Genomic DNA, 20,376 nt, shown 5'->3' with positions numbered 1-20,376 from the left:
TGTTTTTACAACAATTATCTGTTTGACATTTTTATGACCTCGAGGCTTAAAATAGAACATGGGAAACTTTACCTGTGCAGACATCGAGGTTTATTTTTAATCAAATTCCATAATATAAACACGAAAGAAACTGTTTTAAAACTTTATTTCAATAACACTAAAGTAAATATGAAATAATAACGAAAATAAGGATGCATTCAAGAAAAATATGCTTACCAAATGACCGTGTCTGGTCAAAAATCTCGTCAGTTTTAACTAAGCATATCTAGACGGCAATAATTTTCTATGCAATAAACCGAAAGGCCACTTGTAGAGCTATGCATATAACCGGACAATTTAACATTAGATGAATGGGAAATGGTTTTGTGCAGGAGAAAACTATGCAATTAACCGAATTATGCTATTAAGCGGTATGCAATTAAGTGGAATCGACTGTATTAATAATATCTTATCAAAAATATATGTGTAAATTGGATTAACATTCTCACAGAGAATAAGCACTGATTATAAAGTAGTATTGTTATGAGACATGAGGCAGTATTTAAACAACACATGAGATCAAATAATGCATATGAGTTCTGGATACACTCCTAGCTCAAATAAAAAATAGAATGCTGGAGTCCGTTTCACAAAAAAACTTGCGACTGAGATTGATCGTAAGTATAAAGAATTGATCAATTTTAGTCGGATGTATTTTTGTGAAACCCACGCCTAACTATCTTGAGGCAAAATGAGACACCCTTCATTTAAATTCCTTCTGATAGCTTGCTTATTTTATTTTTATAATACTGAGTCTGGTACCCTTTACATTCTCCATTCAGTGATCATTGCCCCTCGGTGATAGACCAGAGCCTCTTTTTCAAGTTCTTCAACACGATCTCGTAGCTGTCGATTTTGTGTTTGTAAAGTTAAGTTCTCACACGACAGAGACTGAATCTTTTTATTTCTTCCTTTCAAAGAAGAATCTAGTTTTTTGTTAGCCTCTTTCATTTTTTCAAGTTCTTTTTTCATTTTAGTGGCCTCTTTGGTAGATTTTTTGTCTACAGGTATATTTGTTTTGTTCTTTTTCTTCTCTTCAGAAAGTGAAGATTTCATCTCATTAAAACTGTTTTGTAAACTATGAACTTTACGATCTATAAGTCTCGGAAGTGACATATATGTAGTTGCTGGGTCACGTGTTGATATCCCAAGAGCTCGGTAACTCCTGTATTGAAGTGTATGCACAGTGTCCGAAAGTTGATTAACTAAATGACCAGGATGTGTTTCCGATGGCAACAAACTGTTTTGATCATCGACCCCGTAAACCAGGGGACATAACTGATTGTTTATAACATCTATTAATTTTGAGTTAATATCCTTAGGCATCTCTTTTTGTGCCTTTTCATATTCTGTATCTAGTTTGCCGGCAATCCAAGAATAATCTCGCCGTAATTTGTTAACGAACTGAGGAAAAATGGATGGCCCTCTCCGTGGTAATACCTCCATAAGTTTGGAAGCTTTAGCTCTTCTGGATGTTTCATGCTGTGAATAAAAAATGAAAGTTATAATGAAAACAGTTTCAAAATTAAACAACTTTTCATACTTCATAATTGTCTTGACCAGAACACTGATGGAATATTCAGATTAAAAATTGTTCCCTGAAAAGGGGGAGGGGGGTAGTAGGGGTCCTGATCCCGAAATCTCGGCCTTAAAAACAAGAAATCCTGAGGTCCTGAATTTAAATAAATTTAAATCCCGACATCCCAAGATTTGAAAAAAGAATTCAGGATCCCGAAACGGTCAATCCCAAAATCCAGAGCTTAAAAATACCCAATCCTGAGGTCCCGATAAAGGTCCTATCCCCCCTCCTGTAAGAGCTGCAGGATAATGCATGTATTTTAAATTTTTATGTATATAATCCTATTATTGGTTAAAACAGGACTTTTTTCTTTGTGAACTCGTAGGAACAGAATACAAAATCAGGTATATATTAAGATTGCTCTGATGTCTTTATTCCAATAAGTAAATTTTAATCCTTAATTGTCATTGTTCATGTATTATTTGCTTTTTTGTCTTTCCAATTTTATGTTGTTAATATCTACATAGAATAATTGGCATGCTGAAAACTTGTATGTAAATTAAATGAAGCTCAAAAGAAGTAAGATAAACAGTAAAATCAATTATTTAAAAAAAAATGTTTTTTCCAAATGTAGCTTATGGATTGAAAGCTTGGAAAATTGACATTTTAAAATTAAAATATTCTGACTATGAAAAAAAGAAACCCTCTGACTATGAATAAAAAAAAATGATGTGACTTTTTATAAAAAGAAATGTTCTATGAATAATAAAAAATGCTTTGCAAATATTCTGAAACAGCATGATCAAGCTGCCTTCACGTCATGTAAACCACATTCCAACTAGCCCTAGCTTGATAAAATGCTATCAGGCCTGTTTAAAACCATTTCTACATGCGGGCAAATAGAATCTTAACTAAGATTCGTAAAATTAAGCTTCTGGCATTTAGATTCAAAAGTTTATAGTAAAAACTGCTTGAATCAAGTAAATTAAATTTTGGAATTTAAGCTGGGTTTTTCACAATTTTTCTTATTTAAAAGTTTGTCTGAAATAAAGCATATAGTTATAGTTGGATTTATTTTATAACTGAAATATTTGACCATCTTAATGGTTTGAATACTTAAATATTGAACATTTGAGAATATTATAATTTAGATTGGTGAAAGAATTTGTCCAGCGTTGACTTTGAATAGTCCTTGCTAACTTTCTGGCCTAATTTTGTTATAATTTTGGTCCAGTTCTGTGATTTACCTCTGACAGATAATCAATAATAGTCCCACTGTCTACGATTAATTTTTACCATTTAAGTAGACCACTTCTTACGTAAATGGTGGAAATTTGTCAATAAAAAGATTTTCTTTTCATCTTGATTACATAGAGTTTCTGTGGATCGTTAGCCTTGGGTAAATAAATCTGATCTTCTATATACATAAAAAGAATATACAGATATATATATATGTGCCTTGTCAAACGAAACAAATATATTACCTTGTCACTTGAAATTCAATATTCGACACTTCCGTTAGACGTGAAAGCAAACAAAGATAGATATTATAGAAAAAAAATAAGACAGATATCTTTTAAATGAAATGAAAAGATTTAAATCTTATTTTTGTTTTGTCAATATTTTAAATTTTAACTTGCTAATAATTATATGTTATTTTTTTAAATGAAATAAAAAGGTTTAAATTTTATTTTGTATTATTAATAGTTTAAATTATAACTTGCAAATAATTATATGTTATTTTTTTTCAATGTTAATTAAAACGAGGAAGTGACATCAGCAATTATTTTAAATCTGTTTATTGGTTATTATGTCAATCATGTATAGAAAATAAAAATGTACTAAACAAAACATTAGCGGGTCAATTTCTATATTTCCTAATTTTTTTTTATATCTTTATTCTCAATAATATTCATTTTAGTTTTCAGATTCTCATGAAAGTTTAGCACAGTCTGTATTTCAAAAGCTTTGAATAAGATATGGATTTACATATAGAGTAATGTTCAATTATTTTTAGAACTGTTTTTTGGCGGTCAACTTTACGTCAATTGGTCTCTGGTGGAGAGTTGTCTCATTAATAGTATGGGAATCATACCACATCTTTGTATTTTTATATAAAACTTTTACACCAGCATCAGCAATCCCATGTTGAAATCTTATGAAATGTTTTACTCATAATGATAACTGTTTATTTTAGAATATACACATGAAAAGATAAGAGTTTATAAAGATGAATTTTTTTTGTGACAAAGATTAGAAAATTAGATTACTGCAAACTTGGAAAATTTTATGAGTATGATGCTTGGGTCTTAAACTAGAACAAATTATATGAGAATGTAAGTTTAAAAAGGAATCATGGATTACTTTGAAAAAAAAATCATATGAGACTACAAAACAAGGATCTGGATTTTTTTTTTATCAGGTTAAGATCTATCTGTCCTGAAATTTTCAGATGAATGAAACAACTTGTTGTTGGGTTGCTGTCCCTGAATTGGTAATTTTAAGGACATTTTGCAGTTTTTGGTTATTACCTTGAATATTATTATAGATAGAAATAAACTGTAAACAGCAATAATGTTCAGCAAAGTAAGATCTACAAATAGGTCAACATGACAAAAATGGTAAATTGACCACGTAAGGAGATATTGCCCTTTAAAGTAAATTTTTAACAATTTTTCATAATTTTTTGTAATCTTTTACAGAAGAATTCTGAAACTAAGGGACGACATCAAAAAATCAATGAAGGATAAAAAACTGAATTCAAATAGTTTTGGGGTTGGGGGGTCAAAATTGCTGCAAGTTTTGTTAAATTGACATCAATTTTATATATCCTTATTGGTCAATAAATGTTTCCCAAATTAATTTAAGAGGGGGAAAGGGGGAGGGGGTGTCAGTGAAAATTTATATGAATTAAGTATTTTTATCCTACATTGAACTTCAGATGTCGTCCCTAAAGCAAAATTATAAAGGTTGCATTTTTCATGTATCAATTCTACATAAAAATATCAGGTGAGCAACACAGGCTCCTTCTCTAGTTTCAAATTGTTGATGATATCACACCTTCACTAGATTCATAGCATCAATGAGCTTGTATTGACTGTTTCATTGCATTTACTTCTTGAATTTTCTTACCATTTTACTTAAAACGTCCAAGAACAGTTCAGGGAAGGCAACAGTTTAAAATTGAATTGATTTGAATGACTGGAAGATTTATAAGTTGAATTTTATAATACCTTACCTCTATATCTTTGCTTTGAGCTTCAGTAATGAGGTTGTCTATGTACAAACTAAGAAGGAATTGTTTATCGATGTCTAGATCTCTCAGTATATCTCGATGACATTGGTTCAGAGCTCGTAGTTGTTTCGGGTCCATGCCTGGAAAAAACAAAACCAATCTTGTATGTTTGTGAAATTTAATATGATTTAAAAAGTCATAAATATAAAAACAAGATGTGGTATGATTGCCAATGAGACAACTCTCCACGCGAGACCAAAGGACACAGAAATTAACAACTGGAAGTCACCTAATGGCCTTCAGCAATATGAATAAAGTATGAATTGTATATCCTGGTGTCTATATTTTACACCCACTCAATATGGTTTTCAGCCCCATTCACATAGTGGGTTGTACAATGCAGTGACCTCGTCTGGGACTAACTGTTGATCTATTTTAATCTGTTTCATTGGTCTGTAACTTTTGTTATGGTACATAAAACTATGAATTTGTATAAAGAAATGATTTGATTTTTAATATGCAGTTGTCTTGTCATTTTCTTATCTGTTCACACTTTTAATAATACCTCAAATTTTACTTTACCTTGAGCCTTGATTTTTTTTTACAATGTTTAATGATAAGATAGATAACTTTGCATAACTTTGAGTGCAATTTATTGCTACTCGTAGTGATTTAAATTATTAGGATGACTGTCTGATTTTTTAGTGGTTATTTCATCCAGTTAATTTTCATTCTGAACTGTACCAAACAGAGTTATTTGCTGAAATTTAAAAAATGCGAAGTTCTCCAGATATTTTAATAGTAATTTGATGGATATTTCCAAATGTCCAAAACATCTTTGGAATGGCACAGTTCCATGGCTGTATCAGATATTTTACTTTCATTCTGATTATAGTCCTTTTACATATTCATCTCTTCATGCCTGTGCATTCAAATAAGATACAAGCTTGGTTTTCCCGTTTGAATGGTTTTACATTACCAATGTTCGGGGCCATTTATAGCTTGCTATTCGCTGTCAGCCAAAGCTCAGTGTTGCAGGCCATACCTTGACCTTTAATGGTTTACTTTTATAAATTATTATTGGATGGAGAGTTGTCTCATCGGCACTCATACCACATCTTCCTATATCTATTAATTGTTTCAGACAGCAGTGTTCTGATGAGACAATCTTGTTTTTGTTTGCTCGCTAAACGGGAAACGTATAGGGAAGCAAATCTGGTGACAGTGTAAACTATTTGTATAGAGCTATACATTTCAGAAGATAAAGACCTGGATGCATTATTTCTTGTATATAAATACTTTTGGTTCGGAAGTTTACGTCAATGTTAAGTTTTCATGTGATATTGGTGTTACTTTAGCATATTACTCGTAAGTAGCAGGTAGGGAGACGGATTATGTTTTTCAAAACTTGTTTCCCAATCCCATATTTGAACTTGATGTAACATTGTTATATTTTATCTTGTAATTTTTCATTAATTAATATTGTTTAAACTAAGAAGCAGGTAAATTATATTTGGTGTATGGAATGAAAGTAAGGTGAACATGTTTTCTGACAGGGTAGGGTGCCTTTGACTTCAACATCATTTAAATAGATTTTTGATAATAAGTAATTGTTATATTTGTGTTGAAACCTTTTATCTAAAAAGACTGCCAACATATAATCAATCATGATTAGTTAAGCATGTGAGACATTTAGCATGTGCACTCTAGCTTAAATCATTTATGTTGAACATATCCTTAGTTTAATCATGATGCATTGATAGCATAAAAAGAAAATATATACTTGTAGTAAATTTTTTGTACCAAGGGCTCTCCTAGCTATACCTCTAATAAACTATACCCATAAACACTAAATTTCAGAATTTAGAAAGTTTTAGCTATATAAACACTAGACCAAAAATATCTAACATGAAAAACAATGTAGAAAACTTTTGGAAAAAACAATGGTTTGGCAAATGGCCTTTTTGAAAAGTTTGTCCTGCTCTTCCAGAAGGTATAACAATTACAAATGTGGGATAGTAACAAATCTAATTTATTTGATGATGATTGGAAAAACTAATTATAAAAAAAAATGAAAATTGGTTTTAGCTAACCTATTACCATTATTTACTGTATATCATCTTGACAATATAGATTTACATACAGCTTGTGATCTAAAACCACTTGATCGATAGAGGATATGTGAGATTAGTGGCCATTCCAGTTTGGAGGTAGAAAAAACTCGTCTTATGACTTTTAGCTACATGTGTGCCCAAATCTGTGTCACAGACTACTGTGGATTCATTTTTGTATTTTCGTTGGATACCAATTTTCGTGGATTTCTAGGGTAAAGGTAAACCTCGAGATATGACAAATTTTCTGTAGGCTTATGGAGACTTCAGCAAAACCATGAATTCAAATATCCACGAACATGTAAGTTTACTTTAATCCACGAAAATAAATGAATCCACTGAGTAATTATGCAGATATGAAAGATTTTAACAGATTCAATTCATTTTCCCAACTTTATTTAGTTGACAAACCAACATTACTACTGTTAACAAAACTAAAAAAAACCTCAAAATTTAACTGTTTCTACTTAAATTAAAACAAATCAGAAATAGACTGATTCCCCTTCAACACAAATAAAAAAATGGATTCATTCTTCCTTAACTTAAAAATGGTCCCGATTCAAAGAAAAATTATGTTAATTTATAATTTCTAATCTAAAGAAGATTACATGCAGAACTGTTTAGTTTGAATTTTCAAATGATGTCTCTTAAAATTTTTATCAATTTAAAAAAAAGAATAATTATTATTTTCATTTAAAAAATTCATTAAAAAATGATAGAAAATGTATATTTCAAAACCAAAAAACAAAAATTTTACCTGTCTGTGGGTCGTTAAGGTTCCAGGTAGAATCCAGGTGTATCAAAATCTCCTAAATTGAAAACCAGGTAGCATTTTTCGTTAGCTCTGTCTTCAGACTGTGTTTAAATGTCACGATTTATTTAAGGGATTATGTTTTAAACATTCTGTTGAGAACTTTCTGTGTCAGTTTTACCATTTTGCAATCAGTTGATTTAAATGACAAGTACTATACCATGAGAAGATTATAAAATTTTATTTTATTGTTTTTTTAAAAACTTTCTGTTTGCACATATTATTAAATCCAAATGCTTTATCTACTATAAGTCTGTATTTAACATGTGCGTATATGGGTTTTCCAGGTCATAGTCATTAATATGATTAAGACTTAAAACTGTATGTTTCGTAAAAGTATCAAGGTGATTATGCGGTTGTTTTGTTATTAATAAAGCTTGATTAAGCGTGTGGAAGTTTTGGAACACACTTATAAACTCTGCTGAAGTATTAAAATGATTCATCAGGAAAAGTTCTCAGTATGTAAAGATCTTTTAACACTTTGTTATTATCAGATTAAGCCATTCAGGAGTTATTGCCCCTTAGTGGCCTTATGTGCCTGCCCAAAGTCAGGAGCCTGTAATTCAATGGTTGTCATTTGTTTATGTGTTATCTTTTTGTTTTTCGTTCTTTTTTTGTGCATAAATAAGGTCGTTAGTTTTCTCGTTTGAACTGTTTTACATTGTCATTTCGGGGCCTTTAATAGCTGACTATGCGGTATGGGCTTTGCTCATTGTTGAAGGCTGTATGGTGACCTATAGTTCTTAATTTGTGTGTCATTTTGGTCTCTAGTGGAGAGTTGTCTCATTTGCAATCATACCACATCTTCTTCTTTTTTTTTATATTTATAACCAAATTTAGCCTTTTTATGTTTATTATCTTGAAAACAAGCAAAATGATGAACTTGACAAGTTTTAAAAAAATATCTGAAACCATTAATTCACCTCTTTAAAAGAGATTCTGCATTCACATGGCCTTTTTTGTGTACACATTTTGGCATTGATGCCTTTTATCTTTAAAACTTTGATAGATTCACAGAAATTGTAAACAATGGTGGTTTGTAGTTAAGTTTCAAAATCTTTTCATTGATTTAAAAAGAAAAGCAATGAAAGTTAGTAAATGAAGTAATATATTTAATAGTAATTGATGTTTAAAACAGACATGTATATTTTAAACTATATGTCAAAGGAAATTTATTCATTCATATTTTTATGCCCCATTTATGGGCATTATGTTTCTTGGTGTATGCATCCGTTTTCACTTGTTTGTCAGTCTGTTTATCTATGCCCTTTTTAAGGGCATTATTTTTTTGGTCTGTGTTTTGGTCTGTTTGTCAATCTGTCCTGATTCAGGTTGAAGTTTTGGTCAGGCTAGTATACTATGGTCACATTCTTGCTTTTCAAATATTTCAGGTTAGAATATTTCTCATTGAATAACAATATTTGAGAAAAATATGTGCCCTATTTTGAAATGAAAATATGGCAATTCCATTCTACAATTCTAGCAATTGAATGAATGCATAATAACAATAGATGGCAAATTGATGTCTAATTCTTGCTATTGAATAAGACAAGAACATAAAAACAATATATAGATGGTACAACAATGTCCAGTTCTTGCCATTGAATAAGACTTAAGAACATAAAAGCAATGCAAATTGATGTCTTATTCTTGCTATTGAATAAGACAAGAACATAAAAACAATATATAGATGGTACAACAATGTCCAGTTCTTGCCATTGAATAAGACTTAAGAACATAAAAGCAATGCAAATTGATGTCTTATTCTTGCTATTGAATAAGACAAGAACATAAAAACAATATATAGATGGTACAACAATGTCCAGTTCTTGCCATTGAATAAGACTTAAGAACATAAAAGCAATGCAAATTGATGTCTTATTCTTGCTATTGAATAAGACAAGAATATAAAAACAATATATTGCAATTCATTTTCAAATGATGATTGTGGTAAGAATACAAAAAAATCATAAAAACATCAAATTTTTGCTATAAAATGAAAACATAAAAACAATGAATGACAAGTCAATCTCAAATTCTTGCATTTGAATAAGACATAAAAATATAAAAACAATAGATGGCAAGTCAATCTCAGATTCTTGCTATTGAATAAGACTTAAGAACATATAAACATTAGATGGCAAATTTGAATCCCAATTGTGTATACTGGATAAATATGCTAAAACTTAAAAACAATAGATGGCAAGTCAATCTCCTTTTCTGACGCTTTTTATGAAATGAGAACATAACCTTCTGCCTGTATAAAAGTTGTAATTTAAGGTGGTATCCAACACCTTAACTGAAATTAATTTGGCTCGTTTATTTTTCTTCAAATTTGGACAAAATATTTACTTTGATGCTTTGACAAAAATATTAAATTTTCAAAAAATTTGAACCAACCGTTTTAAAATCAGAAAAAATACACTGGTTATATAACAGTTTAACAAACACTTATTTTGATCATTGATAAGCTTAATATTCCCTTAACACAACGTCATTAAAAAGTTCTGCTGATTTTACAGAGTTATCTCCCTGTTGTGTTAGGTACCACCTTAAGTTTTAAATTGGTTGTTTACCTTTACTGTCAATATTCAACCAATAATGATGAATCAACAGTAAGCATAATTCAACAAAATGTCTGCCAATATTTTTTAAGAAATGGTGACTTTTGGCCCTTACCTTTAACATGTTTAATAAGAAGATATATATTATGGGGACAATTTTTTTTACACCATATCCTATATAAAAAAGAAGATGTGGTACGATTGCCAATGAGACAACTGTCCACAAGAGACCAAAGTGACACAGAATTTACAACTATAGGGTGCAATCAACAGTTTTTTACGTGACTTCATTCTGTAACAGGGCATGTAATAGTGGACCCATCATGCAGAAGTCAGATATTCATAGTTATATAGATATCTATACATCAATGGAAAGATAATTCTATGAACTTTCTGAATAAATAAAAACAAATCCAACATCTCTTGTTTAAACATGCAAATTGGTACAAGTTATCAGCTGGAAATTAGGCATTTTTCCCCTAAAAAACCTTAAAAACAGACCACCTATGGACACACGGATCAGTAACCTGTGCATATATTTGAGATTTCTTATAATATGCATTTCGAAGAGCTTATCCGGCTGATTTAAGAAAATGTAGTTTCAGCCTACGTTCGCCTGCTCCGAAAGGAGCTATCTTACCTGACAAATCAAAGTGCTTTTTGCAACAGGTGAAAATCAGCTGTTTATGGAGTTGCCTCCCATATAGTAGGAAGTCACAAAAACATTTTTTTTTTTTAAATCTTGACAAAAGTGGCATTTTAATTGAATTTCAATATATGTTTTTCACATTGAACATAAAAAACAATCAACTTTTTCATTTAGTGGTATATAAATAGCAGGGAATTCCATCAGTATGTAAATCGCACTGGGGAAATACCCCTAGTTTTTAGTACGAAACTGTTTATAGCACCCTTAAGCAAAACCTTGTATGCGATATATAAAAAATTCTCAGCTTTTCTGAATCTGTACACTATACCGATTAAAATGATGTCTTACTTTAAGGATTGTGACCACGAATAGTGAAACTACAGCTCTTTTTTTTATGTCGCGCAGTAGTGGCATATTGGCCAGTGGCAAACAGTTTAACTGGCAAATTCCAAACATTTCCTGTATCACATTTTCATCAGTTTTACAAAGAAAATAAATCATAAAATAGGGTTTCTTTTGAATAAATAGAATAAAAACTATGAAATAGGCATGAATAAAGTTACTTTAAATAGATTTTGTCCCTAGTACTATATGAACTAAGTTATAGCTGAGTTGAGAAAATATTGAAATAGTGTTTTTGTTAGGAATGGCATGTGTACCTTTTTGACTATAAAAAGTACCAAATATATATTATAATGAATAAAAATTTATGTGACACTGATCAGGAGTAAAGGTCAAAGTAGAGAAAATCTACACTTTTCATATGCAACTTTTGGTTCCAAATATATGAGAGATTGAATAAAAATATCATGACGTCGCAAAAAATTAAAAAACTTCAATATTCGCACAGAGTTTGGTTTTCTTATATCTGGTTGCTATGTACAAATCTGTAACATTTGAATTAAATATACCAAACTGATGCTTTTAAATTAATGTATACATGCCGTACAATATTTTTCAGAATTATTTTACTCCATTCGCTAACACATTTCTATGCTAAAACATCACTATATTTTATATTTGTCCCTTAAGGGTGCAATCAACAGTTTTTTACGTGACTTCATTCTGTAACAGGGCATGTAATAGTGGACCCATCATGCAGAAGTCAGATATTCATAGTTATATAGATATCTATACATCAATGGAAAGATAATTCTATGAACTTTCTGAATAAATAAAAACAAATCCAACATCTCTTGTTTAAACATGCAAATTGGTACAAGTTATCAGCTGGAAATTAGGCATTTTCCCCCTAAAAAACCTTAAAAACAGACCACCTATGGACACACGGATCAGTAACCTGTGCATATATTTGAGATTTCTTATAATATGCATTTCGAAGAGCTTATCCGGCTGATTTAAGAAAATGTAGTTTCAGCCTACGTTCGCCTGCTCCGAAAGGAGCTATCTTACCTGACAAATCAAAGTGCTTTTTGCAACAGGTGAAAATCAGCTGTTTATGGAGTTGCCTCCCATATAGTAGGAAGTCACAAAAACATTTTTTTTTTTTTAAATCTTGACAAAAGTGGCATTTTAATTGAATTTCAATATATGTTTTTCACATTGAACATAAAAAACAATCAACTTTTTCATTTAGTGGTATATAAATAGCAGGGAATTCCATCAGTATGTAAATCTCACTGGGGAAATACCCCTAGTTTTTAGTACGAAACTGTTTATAGCACCCATAGGTCACTATACGGCCTTCAACAACGAGCAAAGCCCATACCACATAATCAGCTATAAAAGGCCCAATATGACAATGTAAAACAATTCAAAGGAGAAAACTAACAGCCTTATTTATGTAAAAAAAAATGAAGTTATCATGAAGTGATATTATTGGGACAATATTTTTTACACTATTGTTTTAGATTTCATGAAGTGATATCAAACAGTTCTGATATTGTTGTAATCCCCTGAGATCCGTGAGTAGTTGCTGAACCATATCGATGTGTTAGTGGCTTTTCAGACTTTTCAAGTTCTTCTAGTCTAGCCTTCAAATCTAAGTTTTCCTTTTCTAGATGAAGGTTGAAATTTTGTAAACTGCTTATTTTCTTGTCTTTATTTTTCACTGACGATTCCATTTTCTTGTTTGATTCTTTCTGTCTTTTGAGGTCTTTCGTCAGTTTAGAAATATCTTTGTTTACCTGAAAACATATAGTGTTAAAACAATATTTAAAGATTTTAGGGCAAAAAAAATAATAAAAAAATAGAGAATAGAGAATAAGGAAAAGAATTTGAAATAAAATAAAATAAAAAATAGAGACAAAATGATGTAAAAAATTGAAGACAATAGAATTGGAGACCACACTTTTAAAATAGCATGAACAACAAGAAGTCTGGTTTCTTATACTCATTCTATTTATGAAAAAACATAAGCATATTGCAAAATGGTCAATTTTGTTAAAAGTTAAGCAGGTTGATATAAAATTGTAGATCAGTAATGTGTTTGAGCAAGTTTTGAATAACATTCAGAATAACTGACTTAGGTCAAATACAGTAAATGGGCTATATGCCAATGATTTTGGTAACATTTTGTAAACATCTTTTGCTTGTTAAACTTATATAATAGATTGAAAGAAATGATGCATTTATCTGTTTTTAATATTCTGCACAGGTTTTCCATCTCTTAAAAAAACATGAATGAGGAAAAATGGCAATATGTCGGACACTAGTGGACTGTCAGTTTATTATGTCTGACACTAGCTATAGCTGACTGGCAGTTTATTATGTCTGACACTGTAGCTATAACTGCAGTTTATTATGTCTGACACTATAGCTATAGCTGACTGTCAGTTTATTATGTCTGACACTAGCTATAGCTGACTGTCAGTTTATTATGTCTGACACTAGCTATAGCTGACTGTCAGTGTATTATGTCTGACACTAGCTATAGCTGACTGTCAGTTTATTATGTCTGACACTAGCTATATCTGACTGGCAGTTTATTATGTCTGACACTATAGCTATAACTGACTGGCAGTTTATTATGTCTGACACTATAGCTATAGCTGACTGGCAGTTTATTATGTCTGACACTAGCTATAGCTGACTGTCAGTTTATTATGTCTGACACTAGCTATAGCTGACTGTCAGTTTATTTGATATAGCAAACTCAAACTTTTAAAACCTTCAGCAGATTTTCAATGTTGACCAAAACTGTTCCAGACCTTCTCAGTTTTAACTGATAACAATTATCGGAGAAAGTACTGTAAATTCAGAAATTATTGTGTGCATTTATTATTGCGATTTTATCATTTTAGACTATAATGCAGTTTTTATTTTTGCATCATTGAGAAAAATCCTGTTTGATTTTTATAAAAAATTTCAAAAAAAAGTTGAAATTATTGCGATTATAACCCTGTTGCATTTTTCGCAATAATAAAAGCATCGCAATAATTTCTGAATTTACAGTATTCAAACTGGTTTTTTTTTAAGAGCCTGCCTTTAGAAATCCTATCATAATCCGTACCTTTTGATCATCAGTATTATTTCTTGCTCTTATCTTTTTTCTCTCCGTCTGTAATTCTGTCTTCATTCCATTGACATCATCATGCAAAGACTGAACCTTTCTTGATATAAGTCCTGGCAAGGATAATTCTTCAATTCTTTTGTCCTTGGTGGACATTTCAAGGGCACGTAAACTTCTATACTTGAGAGCCGTCATCATCTCTGATAACCTACCCACTGTTTGTCCAGGGTGGTTATTAGAAGGTGTAATAATATTCCTTTCACAACCATAAACCATTGGGCATACTTCATTGTTAATGACTTCCGTCAACTTATCATTTACATCTTTCGGTAAATTTTTGCGTTCTTTTGTGAGTTCCTTGTCAAGTTTTTCAGCAATCCATGAGTAATCTTTCCTTATTTTAGACACAAAGGTGGGAAAACAGCGGGGTCCTCGGCGAGGTATGATTTCCAAAAGTTTTGCACATTTTCCTCTTCGTGATTTTTCTTCCATAATTTCGTTTTTCTGTTCTTCTGTGATGATATTGTCAATGTACAAGGATAGGAGGAATGACCTATCGACCTCAAGGTCACGTAAGAGGTCACGATGACAGTTGTGAAGAGCTCTTACTTGATTTGGTTCCATAATTTCTGTAATTATTATCAAATTACTGTGATTTCAGAAATTATTGCGTGCATTTGCGATTTTGTCATTTCAGACTAAAAAGTGATTTTAATTTTTGCAATAATCAGAAAAAAATCTTTTTTGATCCATATCAAAAATTTCAAAATGCTAGTTTTAATTATTGCTATTATAACCCTGTCACAATTGTTCACAATATTTAAAACATCGCAATAATTTTTGAATTTTTAGTACTTGACAATTGAAACAAAAGATATCAAAATTGTTTGCAGTAATTTTTTCTTATGAATGTAATAGTATTGAAACAGATTATTAAACAACAAAATTCACATATTTCTCAAATTTTTGGTAACGTTAATCTTTAGATTTTACATTTTAGTTAATTAAAAAAAATTATGCAAATGAAGCTGACTTTTATTTTTTTTTTTATCTATATCATGTTTTTTTTTTAAAGTGTATAACAATTAATTTTTAGAAGATCTTCATATTAAAAATTAGGTTTGTATTTAAGTAATATTTTTGATGAATTATTATGGAATTAAATACCTTTTTATTGTTTAAATCCAATTTTGTCTTTAGGTCTATACCTCCACCTACATGTTCTGAAATCTAAGCTAAAAATGAATCTTTAGGTGAAAGTTTTGGAAGAATAACTAACAATAGCATTAATAAGTATGTGTCATTAAAGAGATCATATATCTATTTAAAAATGAATTGTTTCAAATTTTTAGGGTCATTTTAGGGTATTTCCTACAGAGAGAATTTTGAATAAATAACAAGGCTAACAGATTGAAACAGTTCTAAAATCTAAATCTTCCACTGCCACAGCTCCAGGCATTTAGAAAATAAAAGAGGAATTTAAGATACCAAGGGCACATTCAACACTCATAAGAAACTGAAGATGCCATGGAATTTACCAAAACAGTTCTTAAATCTAAATCTTCCACTGCCAAAGTTCCAATTATTGAAATAGGTAGAAGGTACGTACAACAGGGACATAAGTCAGCACTCATGGACAAAAGAAATAAAGACAACAAAAAGATAAACAAGTCCACAAAACTAGTGTTATAGACAACATGAACCAAGCAAAAAACTCTTAAGTACAAGATGATAGCCTGTTCCATGATATTTCATGCAAATAATTAGTATCTATGAATCCTCTAGGTTTTTCCATATTGTCAGGTGTTATAATTTCTCTGCATGTAAAGGTTGATTCTACTGAGCAATCACATTTATTTTGCATATCAGTTACAATTTAAAAGTAAAAAGTAAGGATTGTCACTTTTCTGGACTTTTCTAAATTGTCTACTTGTGAAAAGTCAAAATGCCATTTAAACTTTTATATTCATGTAAACATGGAACTGTTTTTTATTGTACCATATATCAGTATACCTACCTTGAACAAAACATTTCAGTGACCCATGATCACGCCATGATTCACAGTGTCTATTCAAATATAAGTCAAAGCCGTCAAAATAGATATATAAAGTGTTTGGACTAGTTCTCAATTATTTCCACACTGAAATTTGACCCTTTAAAATACAAATGATCATAATTTAACTTGTATTTTGTTTCTTTTAACAAGGCCTTGACTTAATAGCTTAATTTAGTTAATTAGAACAGGGGTTAGAAAAGTACGGGAATTTTAGGTTGGCACGTAAAAGTCTGGTCTTTGCTAATCTCCTTACAAACTAAAGTGTAACAATAGAATAGGAAAGTATTAGTGTTAACTACTATTAACTACTATTATAATAGATAAGATTAACTCTGAAGCTTTTTGACAAGTAATATGCTGCTAGACTTTAACTTAATTTGCAGGTTTCAATGAAAGTCTACGAGAACTATCAATAGGAGTATTGAGAAATTATCAGTGTTTTCAGAAAAGAAATTTATTCATTGTAAAATAAGATGCAGTCATATACTTTTACAAATTGTGACAAGGATGGAGAGTTGTCTCATTGGCACTCATACCTCATCTTCTTATATCTATATAACTTGTATAATATATATCTTAAAGCTGTAACCATATGAGGAACTGGCATTTCTCATTGAGACCATTTGCCTGAAATCTTTTGTTCTTTGTTCAGACATGTGCACTTGACTACACATGTACTAAACTGTCAATTTAATTTGACTAATATTGGCAGAGGTTAGCATAGCTGACTTTAATTGAATGTCACTCACCAAATATCCTATCATTTCATCTAAAATCAATATTTAAAAAAATTAATACAAAGTAACTACATGACTGATTTATACCAAATAAATACCATAAGATGTAGAAACGTTTAAATTTTTTATTGTTTATTAGGCCATGATATTATTCATGCTTATTGACGAGGTGAACATAAAGACAAATATTTCATGAAAAGTTTGCTATGGTCCACAAATATCAAAATCATTAAAAAGGACCTTAAGAGCTACGTATTCGCATCTAGTTCAATCCATTAGATAATGAAAACAAACCTCACGGAAATTATGGCCAAATAAACAATTAAACTTTAGACATTTCTACATCTTATGGTATATAATTTATGAAAATCGCTCATAAAGTGACTTGGTAATATTTTTTGGAAAAGTATCATTTTCAGTTGAAATGATCGGTCATTTTTTTTTAGTGGGAACTCACTTTTGTGCTTCCTGACACTTCCGTGGAACCGTATGTGTCAAAAATTATTCCACGGTCGTACCGACGTGTAATGGCCCTGTTTCGTGCAGGCTCGCTCCCGTTAGCCATCGAGACTGGAAGATACACCAAGCCGCCAATACCTGTTGAAGACCGTTTATGTGTTTATTGCTCTGACAAAAGTGTTGAAACTGAGAAACATTTTTTATTGAACTGTTGTCTATATAATGACTTAAGATTTGACCTTTACTCAGAATGTTCACAACATATTAATAGTTTTGAAAATTTGAACGACGATTTAAAATTTATACAAATCATGAATTGCTCCGAGATACAGCCATTTTTATGTAAAAGTATTCATAAGTTTTTTATGCGACGTAAATTATTTACATAATTTTTAACCATTTTCATGCGACATAAATTTTTTACTTAAATTTTTTACTTAAATTTTTTAACAGTGGACAATTATTTTAATTCAATTAGTTTATTTAAATTATGCATATCAGTTGATTTTTCCCCGCAATATCTTAATGTAAATATTTTCACATATATGTGTGAAGGTTTAGATGTATGTATGTGTGAAGTTTTAGATGTATGTAAAGTAAATATTTTTTACGAAACATTTTTAAATATATTTACTTAAGTTTTATTCATCAAGTTGAAAATACTCTAAAATCATAGTTATTAGTTTTAAAAATACAGTATTTCAAAGTATCGTTGGATTTTTAAGAACATGTATATATATTTTGTGCAATGTGTCTCATAAGCCAAATGATATGGCTGGGTATTGATTGTTCTATGTATGTTTTAATATTGTTGTATGATATGTATGTCAATCAATATGTGACACAATAATAAAATAGATTATTATTATTTATTTATCTAAACTTGGAAGACCTGGTTTTGACCATCAAAATTTGCAAAAATGTGATAGTGAAGGACCAGTTAAGTCTAGATTTTCTTCAAGGTCAACCTGGGAAAAAAAGTAATATTGGACTATCACCAAATGTGTCTACTGAAGAAGAAAGTGTGATTTCCACACCTTAGACCAATGTCAGAAGCTTAAGTCTCAATGTACCCCCACTTTGATATGACAATTTTTTTTAATTAGTGGGTACTATAGATAGTCATTATGTTCAAGTACATGTACTAATTACTACTGGGGTGAATTATTGCTTTGTCATTGGTTTGTAGTCCTGAACTTTAAACTTAAGGTCATTATGGACTTGTCACCTTGACAGATATTTAATCAAACTTGAAGATGAATATCAGTAAATAGACAATGCAATATGATTTAGGCTAATTAAAGTTTGTACTTTTAAAGGGGTGTGTCATATTAGATTCCATTGAAACATATATAAAAAATGATAAGATAGTATTGAAATACTGTAAATTGCTAGCTAGTCACTCTGTTTATATGACATGGCTAATTATTGACAGTTCATTTGATGTTACTCTGTGAAATTCACATAATTAGTGGTTGAACTATATAAGTGGACTTGACAGAATAGTATCTTTAATTAAAAGTTACTAAAACTAGTATATTATTGATGGCATATATCTTTGTTTGCAGACTTTATAGTTCGTTCTTATGTTGTACTGTTATACATTGTCCCAGGTTTGGGGAGGGTTGTGATCCTGCTTATATGTTTAACCCTGCCACATTATTTATGTATGTGCCTGTCCCAAGTCAGGAGCCTGTAATTCAGTTGTTGTCATTTGTTTATGTGTTACATATTTGTTTTTCGTTAATTTTTTTATATAAATAAGGCCATTAGTATCTCGCTTGAAGTGTTCAGGGCCTTTTATAGCTGACTATGCGGCATGGGCTTTGCTCATTGTAGAATGCTGTACGATGACCTATAGTTAATGTCTGTGTCATTTTGGTCTCTTGTAGAGAGTTGTCTTATTGGCAATCATACCACATCTTCTTTTTTTATATTGACAGAATAGTATCTTTTATTAAAAGTTTCTAAAACTAGTAATTTATTATTGATGGCATCTATCTATGTGTACAGACTTTAGCACACTTGTTTTTTCCCATGGAGTGCAGCACAAATCCTTATCATTTACACCATAAAAGTACATGTAATTGAAATAATAATGCTCAATTACACATTACACTCAATTACATGGAAAATTGTAATGCATTACAATTAATTACCATTACATTTTCAATTACCCCATCCCTGCCAGCAGGCATGAGTTTGAACCATGCAAGGTCAATCCAATGACTTTAGAGTTGATGTTTTCTGCTCAGACAGGTTTCACGTAAGAACAGGATCAAATGCTGTTCGGTCAAAAGTTAGAATAACATTCCTATGTAGGGAAACAGGTCATTTTGGCAGAATAATGATTTAACAAGTTAAAAATCCAACTCAGCATGTTGATCTGGTAAAAATCTGGTAGTACATAATTCAAATCCAATAAACCTGGTTAAAGGGATTTTTGTTCTTTTGCTTTAGTTTTTAGAGCTGTATTTTGAGCTGCTATTTCGACCAGTAGCAGTCTTAGGCCTAAGTAAATATGTTGTTTGCTTCCCCAATCCCGACCCTGCCGAGCCAGGTCTGGGTAGTTAGGTAGGAAAATATTTTTTTCCTTGCAAAAAGCTGGAACAAAATCGGTCGATCTGGCAAGCCTGAAAATTGAAAATGAATAAAATAATATTTGACTTAGTTTTGACAATAAAATGTTATGAGTAGGACCATTTTTGCAGGGTAGGTCGAGAT

At 30.7% G+C, this 20,376-nt stretch overlaps 3 protein-coding genes across 4 annotated transcripts in view; 1 reads left to right on the top strand and 2 right to left on the bottom strand.

Moving 5' to 3' along the window:
• The window catches only part of LOC139498011 (uncharacterized), a 156,895-nt gene that overhangs the window by 12,441 nt on the left and 124,078 nt on the right, over positions 1-20,376 (top strand). The window lies entirely within an intron of this gene.
• LOC139498016 (girdin-like) lies at positions 457-8,310 on the bottom strand. The gene is made up of 3 exons (XM_071286308.1): positions 7,662-8,310; positions 4,797-4,933; positions 457-1,521 (listed from the first exon to the last, which is right to left on the bottom strand). The coding sequence occupies exons 2-3, from the start codon at positions 4,929-4,931 to the stop codon at positions 805-807; spliced, it is 852 nt and encodes a 283-aa protein (XP_071142409.1). The 5' UTR covers positions 4,932-4,933; positions 7,662-8,310; the 3' UTR covers positions 457-804.
• LOC139498015 (structural maintenance of chromosomes protein 3-like) lies at positions 12,642-15,626 on the bottom strand. Its single transcript, XM_071286307.1, has 3 exons — positions 15,568-15,626; positions 14,401-15,029; positions 12,642-13,075 (listed from the first exon to the last, which is right to left on the bottom strand). Exons 2-3 carry the CDS (start codon positions 15,022-15,024, stop codon positions 12,803-12,805), a joined length of 897 nt encoding a protein of 298 aa, XP_071142408.1. The 5' UTR covers positions 15,025-15,029; positions 15,568-15,626; the 3' UTR covers positions 12,642-12,802.

The sequence above is a fragment of the Mytilus edulis genome, chromosome 12 (assembly GCF_963676685.1).
Source record: "Mytilus edulis chromosome 12, xbMytEdul2.2, whole genome shotgun sequence".
Classification (NCBI taxonomy): Eukaryota; Metazoa; Mollusca; class Bivalvia; order Mytilida; family Mytilidae; genus Mytilus; species Mytilus edulis.
The sequence above is the reverse complement of the archived record's forward strand: the minus strand, read 5'-3'. Positions and strand labels throughout refer to the sequence as shown.

Excerpts from the sequence above, each read along its gene's own strand:
- LOC139498016 (XM_071286308.1), bottom strand. The coding sequence starts at position 4,931 with ATGGACCCGAAACAACTACGAGCTCTGAACCAATGTCATCGAGATATA. Across the intron at positions 1,522-4,796 it reads CTCAAAGCAAAGATATAGAG|CATGAAACATCCAGAAGAGC; the intron begins GTAAGGTATTAT and ends TTTTATTCACAG.
- LOC139498015 (XM_071286307.1), bottom strand. The coding sequence starts at position 15,024 with ATGGAACCAAATCAAGTAAGAGCTCTTCACAACTGTCATCGTGACCTC. Across the intron at positions 13,076-14,400 it reads ATAATACTGATGATCAAAAG|GTAAACAAAGATATTTCTAA; the intron begins GTACGGATTATG and ends ATATGTTTTCAG.